Below are 19,015 nucleotides of genomic sequence, written 5' to 3' on the forward strand. Positions count from 1 at the left end.
ACTACTAGTACTACTACTGCTACTGATGATGATGGAAATAACAAGGGGAGAAAATATAAAACTAAAAGAGGAAAAGAAAAAAAACAAGAAACACAAGTGATGCACAATCCAATTGCTCACCACCCGCCGGCCGATACCCAGCCTGGCCTCAGCAGCAATTGGTCCCTCCCAGCCAACTCCCCCCAGTTTATATACTGGGCATGACATGCTGTGGTATGGAATATCCCTTTGGCTAGTTTGGGTCAGGTGTATTGTCTTCTCCCTCCCGGCTTCTTGTGCCCCTCCTCACTGCCAGAGCATGAGAAACTGAAAAGTCCTTCATCAGGGTGAGTGCTACTGAGCAACAACTAAAACATCAGTTTGTTATCAGCGTTGTTCTCACAGCACTGCACCAGCTACTAGGAAGAAAATTAGCTCTATCCCAGCTAGAACCAGGACACCTGGTGCTGACATTGCAGGAACCTGCAGTGACGGACTACTCTGCTTTCACACTTCAGGTTATAAAGAATTTGCTTTTTGTGGCCAAAGTTCTTTACTTGCTAGCCCCTGCCTCAGAAGGTGGTAAAGAGGCCAAAGGAGAACTCGGCTGTGAATTGGAAGAGCGGGAGGCCTCCGAGGATGAGGGAGAGAAAGACATTTCTGCTCAAGGGGAGGAAGAAAAAGAAGACAAAGGAGAGAAAGGCCAGCCAGCCACATTGCTGTGGTTAATGAAGAAGCTCTCTCTCATAGCAAAGCGAGAAGCGGCATATTCCCCTAAGGTCCCTTTAAAGGTAAGAACAGGGTTAGACCAAGTGCTGTTGATGTGGAAGTGTTTCCACAGGACAGTGTTGCTCTGGCTTTTCGCTCCCTGGGGACCAGCTGCAGAGAGTGCTGGGAGCTGGTGCTGAAGCGAGGATTAGTAGGTGCCAAAGAAACAACAAGCGTTTCAGTTCAGGATTCTCTAGATAGGCCTATGTCAGTCTGCTGCTCCTTGCTGGTGCTCCAGCCTTCTTGTGGGGCAAGAGTGATAAACCCAAAGGCACCGGGCTGAAGGGGGCAGAGCACTGCCTTCAAGAGCCCAAGAGTGCTAGGTTTATGCAGGCAGGGAATGGCAGTGCGGAGTTACTTGCTGGGAGAAAGGGAGGATGTGGAAAGGGTCAGAAAAAGCACTGCGGTTCTCCATGGTGCAGTTAGAGAGAGTGAGCTTTCATGTCTTCAGCTGCCTCAGTACAACACAGCGAGAACAAGCCTGTTGTTCAAAGTGTTAACAGCTGCCAGCCCAGTGGAGTCACAGCTCACATGTTTACAGATCCCATGGGACTGTGTCTTATCTAAAGGCTGTACTTGGCAGCAGTAAGACCTTGTAAGAGCAGTGAGTTTCTGACTCAGGTGTCTGAGGCAATGGCTTGTACATGGAGCAGTGACACGTAGCTCTCTTCTAGCAGTTCAGTTCAGCAGTTTCCTTCCACCCTTCCTTCCTTCATGTCCCACACACTCATTTTCAGAGAAGCTGCATCTTTAAGTTCCTGGGAGCCATCTCAGTGGATCTGGGAAAAGACAGGATCAAGCCCTACCTTCCAACAGTTCTGACCCCTCTGTACCGGGAGCTGAACAGCACCTATGCAGAGCAAGGTAAGTGGTTTCCCTCACAAAAAGCTAGTAAAGAGAAAAGCGTGTCAAAGCTGTGCCTTGGCACGAACACCACCCCTCATTCCTTTTGTCTGTTGAGGCACAGATACTGTCATCAGTGAACTTCACCTACTTGCAGACTAACCAAAATATCAGGAAAGGAGGGGTGTATGACAGCTGAAACAAAAATACATGTGTTGACAAAGCCTGGAAGAAGGTTACACAGGCTCCTGCATGCAAGCGGATACAGCTTGGGCATGTTTCATAGTGGAAAAAGTCACTCACAGTGGCAAGACTCATGGAGTCCTTGCTGAGGAGAGGAACAGAGTGTGGCTCTTAAGGAAGCCAGAACAAGGCTGTTGCCAAGTGTCATTTTTTGAATTGCCATGTTAGATGTGCTGTGAGGCTTAGGGTGTGAAGATCCATGCCCTGTGGTTAGAAGCATACTTCAGCTGTAATGATGTAAAACAGGGTGTGTTTTATGGCAGCTTGGGTTACTGTAGTGCCAAGGAGTGTACAAGTTGGAATTGCAGGTTGGTGGTGGTTGCTTGATGTTTTCCCCAAGCTCCCCCTTTTGGCATAGAGAAAATGACCTTCAGTGTGTGGCATGTGTGCCCTGACTGAAAGAGAGTGACCTCTGCAGGGAGGGAAAGAAAGAGAGCTGTGTGCCAAGGGAATACAGCACATGGTGTGTGCAGGCAGGCGCACACCCATCGAGCTGTGCACAGAACATCTCCCTTCCTCCTGAATGAGTCCACGTCACTCTCTCCTGCTAGATACTACCTGAGCAACACCACTTGCTTCTCCCTGGAGAGCCATGTTTGTTAAAAAGATCAGAATCACACCTGGCAGGGGAAAGACAAACCAACTTCTGTTTAACAGAGGAGACTCTTGGCTTAAGAGCAAGACACTGGTGTTTAGATAGTTCATGAAGATGTGTTAAGTCAAGCAAAATCCAATGTCAGGAAAAGAACAAACAAAATGTTATATTAGTCTAAATCTGTGGTTTGTATATACCATGAAAATCCAGTGTGCAGCACTGGGTCCACACATCTCAAAAGGGATAGAAAAGTACTTGAAAACAGCTGCCTTGGCTACCACTTGTTTTCTAGGTAGAGAGACTTGGAAGAGGTAGAGTGAAGATTGACAGTATCGTGAGTGGATCAAGATCACCTTTTTGCTTTCTCTGCCAGCAGAAGGACCAGGGCCCTTCCAGTGATTTTTTGGAAATAACTGCAGAGATGTTTTCTCACATGATGGGGGGTGTAGGCCCAGGGAACGTGTTGCTGAAGGATGTGCAGGCAGGCAGCTTACACCAGCTTTTCTGGAGGCTGTACAAGCACTTGGAAGAGGCATCTGTTGGAAAACTGAGACATTTGCCCTGCTCTGTTTTCCCTTAGCATCTTTTTGTAGCCTTCCCTCCCCCAATGTTGTCTTTTTTTTCAGTGATTGCAGTTAATGCACTCTAACTAGTGATCCGAGCCATTACCAGCCCTTACTGTACTTACTGGACTGAGATGCTGACTGACAAGGCTGGAACCCACCTCTATTTCTAATAAAGCCTACCCCAAGGAGCCCTGGTGGCTACATACAGCAAGCCACTTCTAATAACCTCTGCCATACTATTACCCTTCTGAAAAAAAAGCAAACCTTTTTGCTTCTCAGAAGCATTATTTCAAGCGCACGTCTTGCCTGTGTGAAGTGCCACTTGTGGTCCTCAGAAAAGCTGGTGAAGAAGCAGCAGATTTCACAAGTGCCTTTGCTCTAATCTCTACAGTCTATTGGGCAAGATGAATCAGTGCAGTCGTTCTTTAGTAAAGAAAGAGGAATCCTTACTCTTTGGCTTTCATTCCATATTGCTGAAAAGATTAAGCAAGTTAATTTTGTTTTATTAGATCCAACACTGAAGAACCTTTCCCAAGAAATCATAGAACTGCTCAAGAAGTTGGTCGGACTGGAGGCTTTTTCACTTGCCTTTTCTTCTGTGCAGAAACAGGCCAACCAGAAAAGAGCCATGAGGAAAAAGCAGAGGGCTTTGCAGGTAAGATTCTGCTTTATCTTCTTGGAAAATGCAATAGGGTTTCTCTGAAGGCTTGAGAGCTGACCAGGAAGGTGAGTTTGGGGAAGAAGTTCATCCTAAACTGGGAGTTTTGTTGTTTCATTTCTGAAATTTCATCAGAAACTGTTACAAGAGCAGCCTCCTGGGCAGGTTCTGGCTGACGGCAGTGCTGTGCTTTCCCACTTACCTGAAGAGCAGTGGTAAACTTGGGCAGAACTGTCACAACAGCCTCCGTTTTGCAAAGCCGTAAGAACACCCATGTACTGTCTTGGCAGTCAGTGGTTTCTTAGGAAGTACCTGATGTCTACCGCGACAGTTGTTTGTTCAGTTACAAGTAACCAGTGTGTTGTTTTTCCCTAGACTGTAGCAAACCCCGACATCGCTGCACGGCGGAAGCTGAAGAGACATAAGAATAAAGCAGAAACCCGGAAGAGAAAAATAGAATCCCTGCGCCCTGCCTACAAGGCCAAGAGAGCTCGAAGTCATGCACTGAAAGATTTAGCAATGGTGGAATGAAAAGGCTTTTCCTTCCTGGAGGATTAATTTATAGTGATTTCAAGCTAAAGAACTAATTAGTAATTGACCTAATTACTAATTCAGTTCAAACTAAAGAACTAATACTAATTAGTATTTCCATATTTTAATTGTATTTATTAGTATTTTTCCATGTCCTCTTTTCATCTAGGATCTCAGGTAAAAGCTTTTCAATTTTCTCCAAGCCTGTATATTTACCAGAGCATGTACAGTTGAATGGACAACCACCATGATCTTTTATATTAAATATGACTTCCTTTTTAAGAGGTGGGTTGATGTGATGACTCTGTTCATGCCTGTGAACACCTACGCTCCTGGGGAGAAGGCAGATGCCTCCTGCCACTGATTTGTCTTTCAGTTTCTGCAGCTGTACCAAGCGACTTAACTGTCATTTCTGGCTAAGCTGAGAGTACAGGAATAACAGCTCCTGAGGGTGGCAGTTAAATTCAAATTATGGCCCTGGCACGTCAGGGCAGTACGTGGTGACTGAAGACGTTTTATTTTCTCTTCAGAAAAGCAATGGTACGCTAACAGCTGGAGGTACCCTCTTACCTCTGTCACTGCACGTCACTGTCACAGCGTATCTGCACTGAAGGCTGCTGAAGTGCAACATCAGCTTAAGGAAATCGTTTTAAGTGTTCAGCTCTGTGGCTGTTTGAACTGGCAGCAGTTGGACTTGTTCCTGTAAGCAAGCAGCCTCGAGCAAGCAACACACCTATGAGTACACGTGACAGTTCCAGATTTTATTAGTGTTTTAATTACACAAATACAGTAGCCACTCAAACCACCAAAGGGAGGGGACAAGGGGTGCCAAAAAAAACCTCCCAGCCAGTAAGAGTTTCATACAAATTAACATAAGTACATCCTTTAAACAGAGAGACAGAAAGAAATGGAGTATCATAATGTACACATTCACTTGGTTCAGTTTTACAATTCAAGAGAAGCATCCACATTACAGGAGTCAAACTCAAATCTGTCCTATTTACAAGGTTTTGTGGCCTGAAAATACCCAACGACAGAAAGAGGGATGATGGATATAGCTGAAACTGCTCTGCAATGGTCACTGTGTATCACTGCCTGCTCTTCAAGGCCTCCACCAACCTAGGAAAAAGGTTATGGCAGTTTACTGAAAAGTCATTTCAATTATGCTGAAATACTTCTAAGAGAAAGCTTCTCTTTCTTCCACTGTGGGCGCCTGTGTTACGTCAGACATACTTTCCACACATCCAAGTCTTAATAAGTACAGTAAAAGACACTTTTATAATGAAGCATAGTTAGGCTGTTACTCACCATTCCATTGCTTCATCAAGCCCCGTGCCTTTAGTTGCAGAGGTTTTGAATATCTGCCATTTTCGGTCCTTCAGAGCCGGTAAGCCAAGCGCATTCGCCATTTCTGTGGGAGTCATGGCCTGCTCCATGTCCTGCTTATTTGCAAACACCACCAAAATGGCTTTCTTCAGCTCTTCTTCCTAAAAAAAGGGGAATCATGCAAGTTGCTGCGGAGACTTTTACTCAGTTTAAGCATCAAAACCCCATAGAATGAAAAGAAACTTCAGCAGCTCACACTGATTTTCAATTTGCTGATTTCTGTTCTTCAGAAAATTCTTCAGTGGAAGAACAGTATTTCCTTTCAATTCCAGCATGATACCACATGGGATCAATTTCAAAATATGGCTGGTTAGGCCTTATACCTTATGAAACAAGCTGGTAGTTGGATTTAACAGGGCATATCAAAGAACTTGCAGGAATTGGAAAGGGGGGTGATAAATAAAGTAGTAACATTTTGCTCAACTCGTCGTCTTGCTCACATTACCTGTTCTACATCTGCTCTTCAGCTTCAAAACACAGTAGGATACTAATTACTGTTAATCCTTCAGGGCCTGAATTTTGCCACCACTATGGTACTGAGCAGCTGTCCCTGCAGACAAATACATTTTTGCATGACCAAATGGCTAGGTGGAACTAACTGGAACTAACTACTGCCCAGGCGCTGCTGCTCGGAACTATGAAATATCTGCAGCATGTTTAGTGCTTTTCAGTCACAAGTGCTGAGGGCTCAGGGCCTATGCTGAGAGCTGAAGTTTCACAAGTGAAGGTCAATTTCACTCAATTCACTATATGAAATATCACATTTGCTCCAAACAAAGGTTTAGTTTTTCAATTTCTGTTTCAATGCTTTTTTTCTTACCTCTAACATAGCAACGAGCTCTGATTTTGAAGTGCCAATTCTGTCTCGATCACAGCTGTCCACTACATAGATGACTGCATCTGTATTTGAATAGTAACACCGCCAGTATGGCCTGCAGAAGAAAGGTAAGTCCCAGTCATGTAATTTGCAGGTTTAGCAGCGATTTTTAGCCAGATAATGAAAACCAGATTACCCAGAGGAAGTAAAAACTGGGGGAAAGGAAGCACATAGAAGGTATTCTTAAGAGGCTACAAAAAGGAACAGACAGAACAAGTACTCAGGGCCGAGGAGGGAGGAGATGTGGTTAAAAAAAAAACGCAGTTTGAAAACCGGAAAAGAAGTGCTGGGGACAGATTTATTTGGGAGTCAGCCTGCAGGACATCAGGTCCATAACTAAGGGACAGGAAAGCAAACAACATTTAAACACAGAGAAATCCGAAATGACTAATTCACACAGGCAAGTAATCAACAAGGAACAAAACAAACCACCTTCTTCAGGATTATCTTACTGAAACTACAAAGGGAAGGAATCTGCACGTTACTTACTAACTGTGCTGCACCCCACTACCTAGTGCTCAGAAAGCATTCATGAAAAGGTCATGCCGGGGTACTGAAGAGCTCACTACAATTATGCACATAACGACTCATTGCAAAACTTGCAAAGCTCGCTAAAAATGTTACTGTCCATACCTAAATTCAACTTCCTTGGTTTGCACTAAGAACATTTAAGTATCTCTTGGGGTTTGCATCACTCATTTCCCTCTTAGAATGCTACACAATTGCCAACTACACAAGTAAACTCGTTTTTCAAAGCAAAACTGTATATAAGTGAAAATGTTCACTTTTTCCTTTCCAACCTGTAGTCCAAACCAGGTTTCACTGAGTGAATGCTGTCAGATGAAAGTGCTCTCCTGACAATGGGCTGTTTTTAAAAAAGAACCAATTTTCAGATGTGCCAGCTATGAGAATTCCAAGAACTTTGCACTTCTGAGACATATTTAATTGTATCTTTTGATTTCAAGAGATCTTTTACCTTATGCTTGTCTGTCCTCCCAAGTCCCAGACTTGAAATTTCAGATTCTTGTATGTCACTGTCTCAACATTGAAGCCAATGGCTGAAACAAAGTTAAACAGTTTCACAGTTGGTGATTTTTCTTTATGCCTCTGAAGAACGTTACAGCACTTGGTTTACAGTTTTCAGGCCTAAGAATTCTCAGTAGCTCCATAATGAAGTTCATGCCCTTTGCAAAGTTACCCCAACAAACATCTATGGCTCAAAATAATGCAGCCATTTTTTCTTTGAACAATAAAAACACATTGCAAACACATTGTAGAGATTTTTAACAAATGCTAAGGTTGTTAAAAAATGAGCAGAAGTGTGCCTGAAATCACCAAAAGAAACAGAGCAAGTGTTAAAGGAAAGGCCTGTTTTGATAACCAAGTACACAACCAACAGCAATAAACCACTAAGAAATGTGTCCTTCGTGTCAACACATCACCTCATAAGACCACAGTAGAACTAACTTCTCAGGAAATGACACTGTGGTATCTGGCAGATGGCAGTAACATTACAGCACATCACATATGTGATCCTTCTTCCTGCCAGCCCAGAGAAACCCAGCATAGGGACGTGAACGATGGATGCAGACTACCTAACATTCATGGAGGCTGAAATAAGCAAAACCCTAGGGCAAAAGGATTCTGACACGGTAAACTGCTAGCTTCTAAAGGGTGAAAAAGACCTGACTAAAGTCAGTTTATCACGGCCATTCAAAAGGAACCCAAGAGACATGACAGGGACTGAAAAGCCAAGTGTCTCTTGCCTTTCAAGTTACTCAGAGTGATCCCACCGAAGCACTTTTGCGCACACACTCGGGTGGTTGTTACAGGTGGGTGCAGCTGCATGAATGCTGTGGCAATTGGGGAAATCAGTTACAGTTTTTTAAGCAAGCACCATCTGCGTTTTGTTACACTTCAGACCCTTGTCAAAAAACCAACAAACTAAACAGGTACAATTCACTGACACCATCCTATGCACAATAATAATCTCTATAATTCTCATTAGAGCTCTATTTGGAGACAAAAGACTTACCCAGTCAACAGTCAGCATTTACTGAACATGTACCTTCCAAATCGCAGTAACAACCTTTAGGTCAAATACATTTTGCGTTCAGCAGGGCAGCATAAAATACCCCTTTATGCAGCACTTCTATAGCACGCTGTAATACTGTTGTGCAAAAAGTTGTTAAATACACCAGTGCAAGGCTCCCACAGTATAAGGTGCTTTCTGAAGGAAGCGTACAGCAAATTCAGCTGGCAAAGCTTATGTGTTAGAGCTACAGGCAACCTGGCTGTTTTCACTTACTTGGAATGGTGGTAACAACTTCTCCGACTTGTAACCTGTAGAGAATGGTTGTTTTTCCTGCTCCGTCCAGTCCCAGGATGAGAATCCTCATCTCTCGAGTTCCAAACAGACTGGAAAAGATGGTGGAGAAAAAGCCCCCTACAAAAAACAGGACAGAAGGATGTTTCAATGTCAGCTTGGAATATGGAGGCTATGGAAAGGCAGACAGATCCACCTCATTTTTTACTGAGATATAGAGTTTCTTTGCTCCAGTGATAATAGACAAGTTCAGGCTGTTGCCCAGATACCTGTGTGCTGAATCACATTACAGCTTCCTGGCTTTACACTGTTACTTTATGGTAGCTCAACCCAGCAAAATCACGTTGCAGCAGCATCAAGCTTCCTCACTGTGGTTACAACTTTGTTTTTCCTCTTCTCTCATTTGCCAGAATCTGAGACAGCTTCTTTTTTGCTTGTATTGGACTCTACCTGTTCAATGCAAGAGGCTATACACGGACATGCCGCAGCCTGAAAGAATTCTTTCTGATGTTTATGGACTCCCACAGGAACATCCACTTCTTTCTTCTTAAAATTAAGTATAAAACAGTAGGTACGTGTTAAATCACAGTCCATTACAAAATACAAAGCCTATTCTATTTTATTTTTTTCCAAAACTGGCTTGCCCCAAACTCATTTATTCTTTAAATTCCTGTAAGACTGCTTGTGGCTAGACTAATATCTGATTTGTACCTATCAGATGTTTAAGCGTAGAACGTGCTAAGCCAGTAACAATGACATTTTTACCAGTTATTTTTGTAACAAATACATCTGATGCTAAATAATAATGTTGTAAATCCACCTAAACCCTGTAAAAGGTAGTGAAACACCAAACAAGCTAGAATCACATTTGATAACATGAAGGGATGCCATCCAGCAGAACCCTGACACGCCTGAGAGGTGGGCCTGTGTAAACCTCATGAAGTTCAACAAGGCCAAGTGTAAGGTCCTGCACCTGGGTCAGGGCAATCCCAACCACAAACACAGGCTGGGCAGAGAATGGACTGGGAGCAGCCCTAGGGAGGGGGATGTGGGGGTGCTGGTTGATGAGAAGCTCAATGTGACCCAGCAGTGTGCGCTCGCAACCCACAGAGCCAACCGTATCCTGGGCTGCAGCAAAAGAAGCATGACCAGCAGGTCAAAGGGGGTGATCCTGCCCCTCTGCTCTGCTCTCGTGAGACCCCACCTGGAGTACTGTGTTCAGCTCTGGGGCCCCCAACACAAGAGGGACATGGACCTGCTTGAGCAAGTACAGAGCAAGGCCACAAAGATGCTCAAAGGGCTGGAGCATCTCTCCTATGAAGACAGGCTGAGAGAGTTGGGGTTGTTCAGCCTGGAGAAGACTCAGGGAATCCCCTGAGTCCTTCTACCTTACCTTATAGCAGCCTTCCAGTACCTGAAGGGGGCCTACAAGAAAGCTGGAGAGGGACATTTTACAAGGGCATGCAGGGACAGGACAGCAGGGAATGGATTTAAACTGAAAGAGGGTAGGTTTAGATTCGACATTAGGAAAAAATTCTTCACTGAGAGGGAGGTGAGGCCCTGGCACAGGTCACCCAGAGAAGCTGTGGCTGCCCCATCCCTGGCAGCGTTCAAGGCCAGGTTGGACGGGGCTTGGAGCAACCTGGTCTAGTGCAAGGTGTCCCTGTCCATGGCAGGGGGTTGGAATTAGATGAGCTTTAAGGTCCTTTCCAAGACAAAGTGTTCTATGATAAACATATCAGAGAAGAAACAAATTAGAGGAGATTTGCAACCAAAATCTTATTGGAAGAGGTTCTAATAATTACTCCCTGTGTTTGCTTTTCTAGGCATCTGTGATGCCTTTCCAGGGAAAGGAGAGAGCAATGAGCTGCATGCTTGTGCATAAGAAGGAATTAAAACTGATAACAGGTTGCTTTACTTCTTCTAAGCCCATCCTATCACAGAAGCCATGCACACTACAGACCCGGAAAACAAAGAGAAGGTACAAGGGACCATCTGTTGGCATTCTGCATAGTGCTGCTCCGGGCACTGTTTATTGTGAGACAGGCAAACAACCTTAGCAGAACTTAGCTGCAAAAGGTATTTCAGTGTTAATATTTCAAGTAGAAGGCTACTATGTGATCCATGGAGGCCAAAGAGATGGTAACTCTCTCCCCTCAGTCAGTAACTTTACTCACTGCCAGCCACTTTTCATTCCTTCTTATATTCTGTGTGGTTTTCCCACACTAAGACACTGCCCAAACACCACCTGCAAGAGGACGGATTTATGCTAATCACTTAACCCCTTGATTCAGAGCCTCTTACTATTCCCTCTACTTTACTTACTATTCTAAAAAACCTCTTTTCATAATTAATTCCTTATTAGCAACCCATGACACAGGTGAGCCACAGTTACTTTAGCCAAGTCTCAGGCATACAGAACCATTGCGGCCTCTGCCCAAACGCACGCCCCAGGAGCAGCGCCGCAGGACGGCCGCAACCGGCGCTGGCCGCACGGCCGCCGGCAGCGACCGCTCCGGCCGGGCCCGCTCCGCGGTAGGAGCTCAGGCTGAGGGCGGGCGGGCACCGACCGCTGCCGCCGCGGGGCAGAGCCGGCCGGTGACCCCCTCCCCGCACCCGCGCGGCGGTGCCGCTCCCGCGGGCCCCTTTTCCCCTCACATCTCCCCAGGCCGCCTCCCCCCGCCCCGCCGCGGCGGGTGCCGCCGCCCGCCCCTCCTCACCCATGTCGAGCCGGTAGGCCGCGCCGCGGCACCCGCTCCGCTCCGCTCCGCTGGCCCTGCCGCCGCCGCCGCCGCCGCCGCGCCGGGCTCCACGTCGCACGCTGCGGCGAGTAAACGAGGCGCGGCCTCCCCTCTCGCAGTTTCGACACGGAGCCGGGAGGCGCCCGCCCGCCCCGGCTGAGGAAGGGAACGGAAGGGCAGGGCAAAGCTGGTCGCTGGGCTCCTGTGCCCCCCCTGCACGGGTGCACCCGCACGGGAAGGAGAAACGGAGGAAATCGTTTATGAATAAAGAAGCGGGACGGGGCTGAAACGTGGCGAATCTGCGGCGGCAGCGGAAGCGCGGCGCCGGCTGCGGGGCGGGGCGCGGCCACGCGCGTGTCGGGGGAGGGAAGGGGGGGTGCGTCCTCGCCGTTCCACCCCGCTGCTAGGGTGAACACATACACACACACACACACACACATACATCCCCCCCACTGCCAGCTGTACGTACTGCTGCTGAGGGGACGCCAGGCTGCGGGGGGTTATACCCGCTTGTGGTACATTGAGGGGCTGGCGGGTTCATTATTGTTTCTCACTGAAATGGTGGAGAAACAAGAAAAACCCCTGTTGAGAACCGAAGTGCAACCATGTGAACCATTAACACCCAGCCGCTCCTGTGGAATAGGTAATAACCAGCACCTGATAGCAGGGCTGTCCTCATCCCCGCGTAAGAGATGATGTAATTAGTTTGTGCAGCTGAGTTGGGATTGTTCAGCCTGGAGAAAGCCCTGGGGAGACCTTAGAGCAGCCTTCCAGTGCCTAAAGGTGGCTACAAGGAATCTGGAGAGGGACATTTTACAATTGCATGCAGGGACAGGACAAGGGGGAATGAATTTAAACTGGAAGAGGGTAGATTTAGATTAGGCATTAGGAAGAAATTCTTCACTGTGAGGGCGATGAGACACTGGCACAGGTTGCCCAGAGAAGCTGTGGCTGCCCCATCCCTGGCAGTGTTCAAGGCCAGGTTGGACAGGGCTTGGAGCAACCTGGTCTAGTGGAAGGTGTCCCTGCCCGTGGCAGAGGGATTGGAACCAGATTATGTTTAAGGTCCCTTCCAACCCAAGCTATTCTGTGATTCTATGAACGAATATAAAATTGCAAAGGATGTGATGAAAGTGCAGGGGAGACAGAATCTACAATGCACACATGGAGAATTGGAAGAAACCCAACACAGCTCATGTCAAAGATCAGTTGTTATGCTATTTTTTTTCTCTTGCATGAGACAAGGAGATATGAGTATCTCTTATGAGAACAATCTGTAACTACAGAACCAATTTACCACTCAAGCATGTTGGCTTCCTCCTCATGCATTTTATTCTGGTTTTATACTCCTGTTCCAGCAAGAACAGCACAGAAAACTTTACTCCCCCTTCTCTCTGAAAGCATCCATAACTGTAAGACCATCACAGCTGCAGAACTTCTTTTGTTTCCTTTATGTCCTCCATTAGAATTCTTCCTTGCTTGAAATTTTACATTAATCATAAGTCAGTTAAAAACAATCCTTTATTTTTCCTGTCAATTTGGGAGCAGTAGGAAAGAATACACAAAACTGAGCTATAGGGATAAGAAAAAAAAAAAGTAACAAAATATTTTTGACATTAATTAGAAAATGTATGATCTATAAAATCTGATGATCCAGAAGGCCTGCCCGGGTACATTTTCGCTTGCTTCAGGGGGCAAATGGCATGTATCAGTCTTTTAGGTCCTTGATATCCTTAGGAGACCACGGATACGTCTGACAAGAGCTTGAATAAAGGTGTATCGTGACCGAACCTTAGAATATAACCCTTCGATGTCCAGAAGCTTCTTCTGCAGAGATTCGCCAAAGCTGTTCGCGGTTTCAATCTGAAGCTAAGGAACAGAGATTTGTTGCAGTCATCAATACAGAACCTTCTGGAATGTCAGTTTATCATCAACTACCTGTCATCTCTTTCACCATGACTGATTCTCTAAACCACTTCTCAAAAGTACGTTTTTTCTGACTCCCCTAATGAATACTGTGAACGTTCTTCCCTTACATTTTTCTCTCTATATTATATAATGGATGGTCTTTTTATGGAGGTTTTTGGGTGACTCTGAACATTTACAGATGATCCAAATACCACCACCTTACACTCTTTCTACATTTTAGGGATTAAATTCCTTAATTTTAGGGATTAAAACAGTTTTATATAATTTAGCTTCTTCAGTTATAGTCATACAAACGCTTCTTCCAACTGAAATGTTCCTAGTCCTTTAAGGACTGTTTAGAAGTTAGAGTCCAATATGCACAGACAACATTTTTTCATTAATATGTACATAATCAATCACTGAAAAAATTAATTACATTCTGAAGTATTTTAGCAAGATGTTACTGTGTATTTTACATTTGAACAAATGAAACAAAAGACTGGTGCACATACATACACATACAACTGTTCTTGTAATTCTAGATCTTATAAAGGTACTTGAGATTGCACAGGTTTTTGAGAACATCTTTTTCCTGCACAAACAGCAGTAGATTTATCAGTGGGGCTTATTAATAAAAATTATCATTTTTTGCCACCTATGCATCGAATTTACACAAACTGCATCTTTTGAACTGGCCGGAGTCATAAACCACCACTAAAATGAAAGTCCAGAAAACTGCCTCTGAAGTTACACACCTAGGAACAGTTTTTCTTGTCAATATAATTAATAAAACAAATGCACAGCCAAGGTGGCACATCTTCAAATTTGAAACAACTAATCAGTAATTCTGAGAATATCCCTCAGCTCCTCTGCATTTTGTTTGACTTGCAAGTTATGCTGCAAATACTGAACTCACATCTAATAAATGGAACACGCTAAAATCTTCCTCCCTTGTTGGCTTTTTCTTAGGTCTTTTAATTCTGCTTATCACTTTAGCTCTATCAATTTCTGGCATATTTTCAGTGGTGCGTTTTCAGCTGGATTTGTTTGTGTGGAACTAAGTTACTAGAACCAGTTCTGAATGATATAAATATACCACCTGGAGTCTAGTCTCAAGTAGATCTGAAAGAATAGCATGGATGCGGCCATTACTGATGCCAGAATTTTATCTGGGTTGTTTAACACATTAATACACACAAGTGCATAGTTAGCTCTAAGTTTTAGATTTTTTAAACTTTTTTCTTTAAATGAACAATTAAACTCTTTGTGTTTAATTTGCACATGTGATTCTATTTCTATAGCAGGATCTCCAAAGAATCCAATTGTGTGATACCAAAAGTAGTAAAACAGAGAATGACTGTGTGGTTGCAGCCTATTTTGAGCTCAGTTTGAGAAAAGCTGATCTATACTGTGCTTTGTATGTAAACCTTCGAATAAAAGTTTGTGCAGTAGCTTCTTGATAAGATTCTTATCTGTGTATGTACATGTGTTATTCTCTTTTTTTTTTTACCCCCTCCCCCCGAAAAGAACACATACATCAAACAGAGTCTTTCGTATTAAGCTTTTGGGCAGTCTGTTGTGCAGTTTGTATTTTACTGTAAAAATCTGAAACAAGTAACTTAGACTTGCACAGAAAGAATGGGTGTTGGAAGAGGACTATTACACCATTGCTTGAAATAAAACCTCGAAGCTACAAAGCTGTAGGATTTAATCCTTCATATCTACTGTGTGCATGCTTTGTTTTATTAACAATTACCAATCAGGCTTTCTGTTGCAATAATTATTGTGATAGTTGCTGGGGTCAAGCGATAAGACAAGGGCAACAGTTTTAAACTAAAAGAGAGGAGATTCAGGCTGAATGTGAGGAAAAAAGTCTTTATAATGAGGGCAGTAAAATCCTGGCACAAGTTGCCCAGAGAGGTGGTGGATGCACCATCCCTAGAGACATTCAAGGCCAGGCTTGGTGCGGTTCTGAGCAACCTGATATAGTTGAAGATGTCTCTGCTCATTGAAGGGGGGTTGGACTAGATGACCTTTGAAGGTCCCTTCCAACCCAGACTGTTCTGTGACTCTATAAACTATGAAATTGCTGTGTAAGCAGAAATCACTTCTTTGCTAGCATTCACATTTTATAGTCTCTTCAGTTTCTGTTGCCCTTTTTGATCTCATTTCTCTACAGCCTAGCTACAGCTGACCTGTAGTAAACAGCTCTAAGATCACAGAAAATTGGGAGTCCTGCCCTCATACTGTGAGGCTTTCAAGGATAACTGATGTTTTCAGAAAGCTATTGTTAAAAAATACATACTGTTTGGTTTATAAAAAAAAAAGTCTTTTACTAAATCTAGCCGATTTTTCATTTAACTTATTAAGACTTGAAATCACATGTGCAGCAGCACAACTGCTAACTGCTTCATAATACCTTCAAAAAACTGAAAAGAATCTGCAATGTTTCATTAATCCTAAACTCAGTTATACCCTGTTGGTGTTACCCCAGGTTGTTCAGAGGTGGGAAAGCTACAGTCAGACTGCTCTGGAGAGATGGCTGTAGGGTAATAAAGTACATTCTGTACTTCTCAGTAGACCATCATATCTCACCTGCTCTATATCGTGCTGGCTCACTCGATTCAGTCCGCTACTGAAATCCAAGCTAGGCTCTGAACCAAAGGAATCTAGTGGTAGAAAATGAGACATTAAAATTACGTTGGCTGCTCCCCACTATCTTCTCCACATCAAGTTATAAAATGACATTAAAACACTGTGTTTCAAATTGGTTGGTAAACTTGCATGTCAGAAAATGATACTTTTTTTTTTTATTTAAATGATTTAGAGAATGTATGTTAATGCCATAAATAATTTTGATCACACAACATGGCACTTTAAGCATAAAGCTCCTCCCCAGATCACTTCTCCTTTTCTGATTTCCTTCTATTCCTAATTTTTTTAAGAATACAAAATCCTACAAACTTCAAATCTTCTGGTGAATCAATGGTGCCTACAATTCTAAAAATAATCTTAAAGCCATCAATATTGATTTGAGTTCTTAATTTCATTTTAGATTATTATATTATTTTCCTATCAATTGTTTTGAATCACTGATCTGATTATATTATTTGAACTTCACTTGGTTTGAACAACAAAAATAATAAAAAAGTAGTTAATTTTACTTTCCTTTGCAGGTTGTGTGTAACAGACAAAACCCAAGATCTGTGACTTTGCAATATTTGTATTGCCAATTCTCTAGCAGAAAATCCAAAGGTATGCCAAATCCAAACAAAATCTCTTATTAAATATGAATGACATAAGATTAATAGTAGTGAATCTACTTTTTTAAGTAGATTTTAAGAATCTACTTTTTAATCCACAGTTTTAAAGTTAACCATAAGAATTTATTCAAATGCACTTTGAAGTTTGAGAAAGTTTACCTTGCAGCCTTCCTTTCTGAAAGGACATCCTGGAGGACATCAGTGGGTCTTGAGAGTCAGTGGGTGTGCAGTGCAGCAGATAGTGTTCCAGATGACGCCAAAGAACGAAGAGACACGTTTCTATAATATCTGTAGACACATCTAAGTGAAGGAGTCTAATTTTGTTGTTTCGAAGTTGCACATTTACCATATGAACTTATTTACGCACTTGGAAGAAGCTGAAGATGTTAACCGTCTGTCGCCCCCAGTAGAAGCTTCTCACCCCCACTGCTATGGCCTGGTCATGGATCGCTTGCACCCTCCTTACCCGCTTTAGTGTGATGCTGGCTTGGTTACTTTAAATGACTGCTACTCACAACAGGCAAGGCTGCAAGAGCACATCTTTCCCAAAGCAGGTTTCAGAGGAATCAGCTGCAGACAATTATTTTGCATGACTAGTTACTTCCACAGAATTACTGATGTTTGTGATATTACGCTTATGCAAGGTTAGCTATAAGACTGGCAATTCCAGTTGCTCTGATAGGCACCTCAAAATTATTTTTCAAAACATTTCTTCTGCCACACTTGTACATATGTGAATGCTTAGTGGGTCTGGATGCTGAATTGAAGAGCTGGGCTGTAATAACTCCTCCATTATAACGTTGCAGAATGTCGTAGCAGGGTCTCCATGATGGAAATTAATAACCTGAAAATATTTACATTCTGACAATAGCAGAACAATACACACTTACTAATTTAATTTTCAGTATTTCAAATTTCCCTTTTGCAAAATACATTGTTTGAAATGGTCAAAAATCTAGGTTAAAAGAATCTGTTCCTATTTCTCTGCTTTTCTGGAGCATCACCTTGAGGGTCGTTTCAATTTTAGGATACAACAACAGAGAGAAAGCAGCTTGGCTCGGTTGTTTATTAGCTTCACCAGGCGTCGCCTTGCCAAAACGTATTTTTGGGAAGTGGAGATTTTGTCAACCCCAGCTGGCATAACTGACTGACACAGCTGTGGTAAGAAGAGGAAAAACAAGAAGACTGTATCAAATCACAGAACATCAAAAGACATAAGCAAACAAAATTACCTATCAATATGTAGAACTTCCTTGTCAGCTACTGTTTCTTCAAAACTGTGCTGTTTTGAATTTGCATAACCTTGCTGACCAAAAGCAGAGAAATAAATGTGTCCCCAAGCAACTATAACGAAAATCACAACATTTACAAAGTTAAGCCAAATATTTTCCCCAAAGTTATTCCATGGACCTTCCTTCATCAACAGTAGAAAGGAATACGCACAAGAACTGGAACTATTTACTTACCTAAGATGCTTTGAGTCTCTGTTACAGCTATGTCTAAGTTACAAACAATACAGGGACTACAGAGTCAGAACTATTACCTCTTTTATTTCATCTGGTGGGAGTTGCTCCACATTTTGCAGCTTGTTAACACTCTGACGATGGCTATCATAGTAACTGAAAAAATCACTAGTGCTCTGTTTCAGCAGGTAGACAATAATGCCCAAGCCAGGCAAGTGCCAGTATGGGACCACTGGTGCTTGCGTATCTAGAAAAGATGATGAACAATTCATAATTGAAAAATAAAAATAAAAAAGAACAAGAAACCAATAATGTATGCTCTCTGTCAATAAAGCAGTGAAAGACATGAAAGTTTATCTTTTATACTTCTGTGTCAGAAGTAATACCAATGAAACACAAGGCAAAAAGTTCCGCAGCTGCAGCACTAGAAGGCAGTCAGCATAGTACAGTACTGAATGTAACATGCAAAATGTAACTAGCCCAGAAGATTTACTATTTAAAGATTTTAACCACTCAGCTGCATAATAGCACACTGTAAATTCCTGCCATGTGGCGTAATGAATAGCTCTGCTCAGCATCAGAACACATCTTACATGTCACGAATGAGGTCCTAGTTTCACATACTGTAATCCAGCACAGATGCTGAAAAAAAGAAATGCTCACTTTCTCCTGTCTTGTGCTATTTATTTACACACACTTTTTTTATTTATATGTGTGTCAGAGGCTGCCATGGAAAGTGAATTAAAAAGGATTTTTTGGTCACGTCTGTTTTAACTTGGATTAGTTTCCTGATTTGGCTTAGCACAAGACATCGCAAGCATGAGTTCCAGAATTAGAAAATAGGTGCCTACAGTACTGGCATAAAGTG

At 43.2% G+C, this 19,015-nt stretch overlaps 3 protein-coding genes across 4 annotated transcripts in view; 1 reads left to right on the plus strand and 2 right to left on the minus strand.

Annotated features, from left to right (window-relative positions):
- The window catches only part of UTP20 (UTP20 small subunit processome component), a 64,401-nt gene extending 59,916 nt beyond the window's left edge, over positions 1-4,485 (plus strand). The window contains exons 59-62 of one of the 2 annotated variants that reach the window (XM_030478430.1): positions 498-770; positions 1,485-1,611; positions 3,504-3,649; positions 4,028-4,485. In XM_030478430.1, the coding sequence (XP_030334290.1) occupies positions 498-770; positions 1,485-1,611; positions 3,504-3,649; positions 4,028-4,183 (702 nt within the window). In that variant the 3' untranslated portion in view covers positions 4,184-4,485. The remainder of the gene's footprint in view (positions 1-497; positions 771-1,484; positions 1,612-3,503; positions 3,650-4,027) is intronic. The other variant, XM_030478431.1, reaches the window with a different exon arrangement.
- A 438-nt stretch (positions 4,486-4,923) lies between these two features.
- Positions 4,924-11,849, minus strand: ARL1 (ADP ribosylation factor like GTPase 1). Its single transcript, XM_030478434.1, has 6 exons — positions 11,493-11,849; positions 8,755-8,892; positions 7,423-7,504; positions 6,390-6,501; positions 5,492-5,670; positions 4,924-5,302 (listed from the first exon to the last, which is right to left on the minus strand). The coding sequence occupies exons 1-6, from the start codon at positions 11,494-11,496 to the stop codon at positions 5,272-5,274; spliced, it is 546 nt and encodes a 181-aa protein (XP_030334294.1). The 5' UTR covers positions 11,497-11,849; the 3' UTR covers positions 4,924-5,271.
- Positions 11,850-12,822: 973 nt separating this feature from the next.
- NUP205 (nucleoporin 205) overlaps positions 12,823-19,015 on the minus strand; it is a 51,656-nt gene continuing 45,463 nt past the window's right edge. Inside the window, exons 39-43 of the mRNA XM_030478433.1 lie at positions 18,228-18,394; positions 17,717-17,840; positions 16,844-16,972; positions 16,017-16,090; positions 12,823-13,382 (exon numbers count right to left, since the gene is read on the minus strand). Coding sequence (XP_030334293.1) covers positions 13,230-13,382; positions 16,017-16,090; positions 16,844-16,972; positions 17,717-17,840; positions 18,228-18,394 — 647 coding nt within the window. The 3' untranslated portion in view covers positions 12,823-13,229. The remainder of the gene's footprint in view (positions 13,383-16,016; positions 16,091-16,843; positions 16,973-17,716; positions 17,841-18,227; positions 18,395-19,015) is intronic.

The sequence above is a fragment of the Strigops habroptila genome, chromosome 3 (genome assembly GCF_004027225.2).
Source record: "Strigops habroptila isolate Jane chromosome 3, bStrHab1.2.pri, whole genome shotgun sequence".
NCBI classification, from domain to species: Eukaryota; Metazoa; Chordata; class Aves; order Psittaciformes; family Psittacidae; genus Strigops; species Strigops habroptila.

Coding starts and splice junctions, on each gene's coding strand:
- ARL1 (XM_030478434.1), bottom strand. Junction 7,505..8,754: donor AGTTGTTACCACCATTCCAA/GTAAGTGAAAAC, acceptor ACTTTGTTTCAG/CCATTGGCTTCAATGTTGAG. Junction 5,671..6,389: donor AGCTCGTTGCTATGTTAGAG/GTAAGAAAAAAA, acceptor CCCTTTTTTTAG/GAAGAAGAGCTGAAGAAAGC.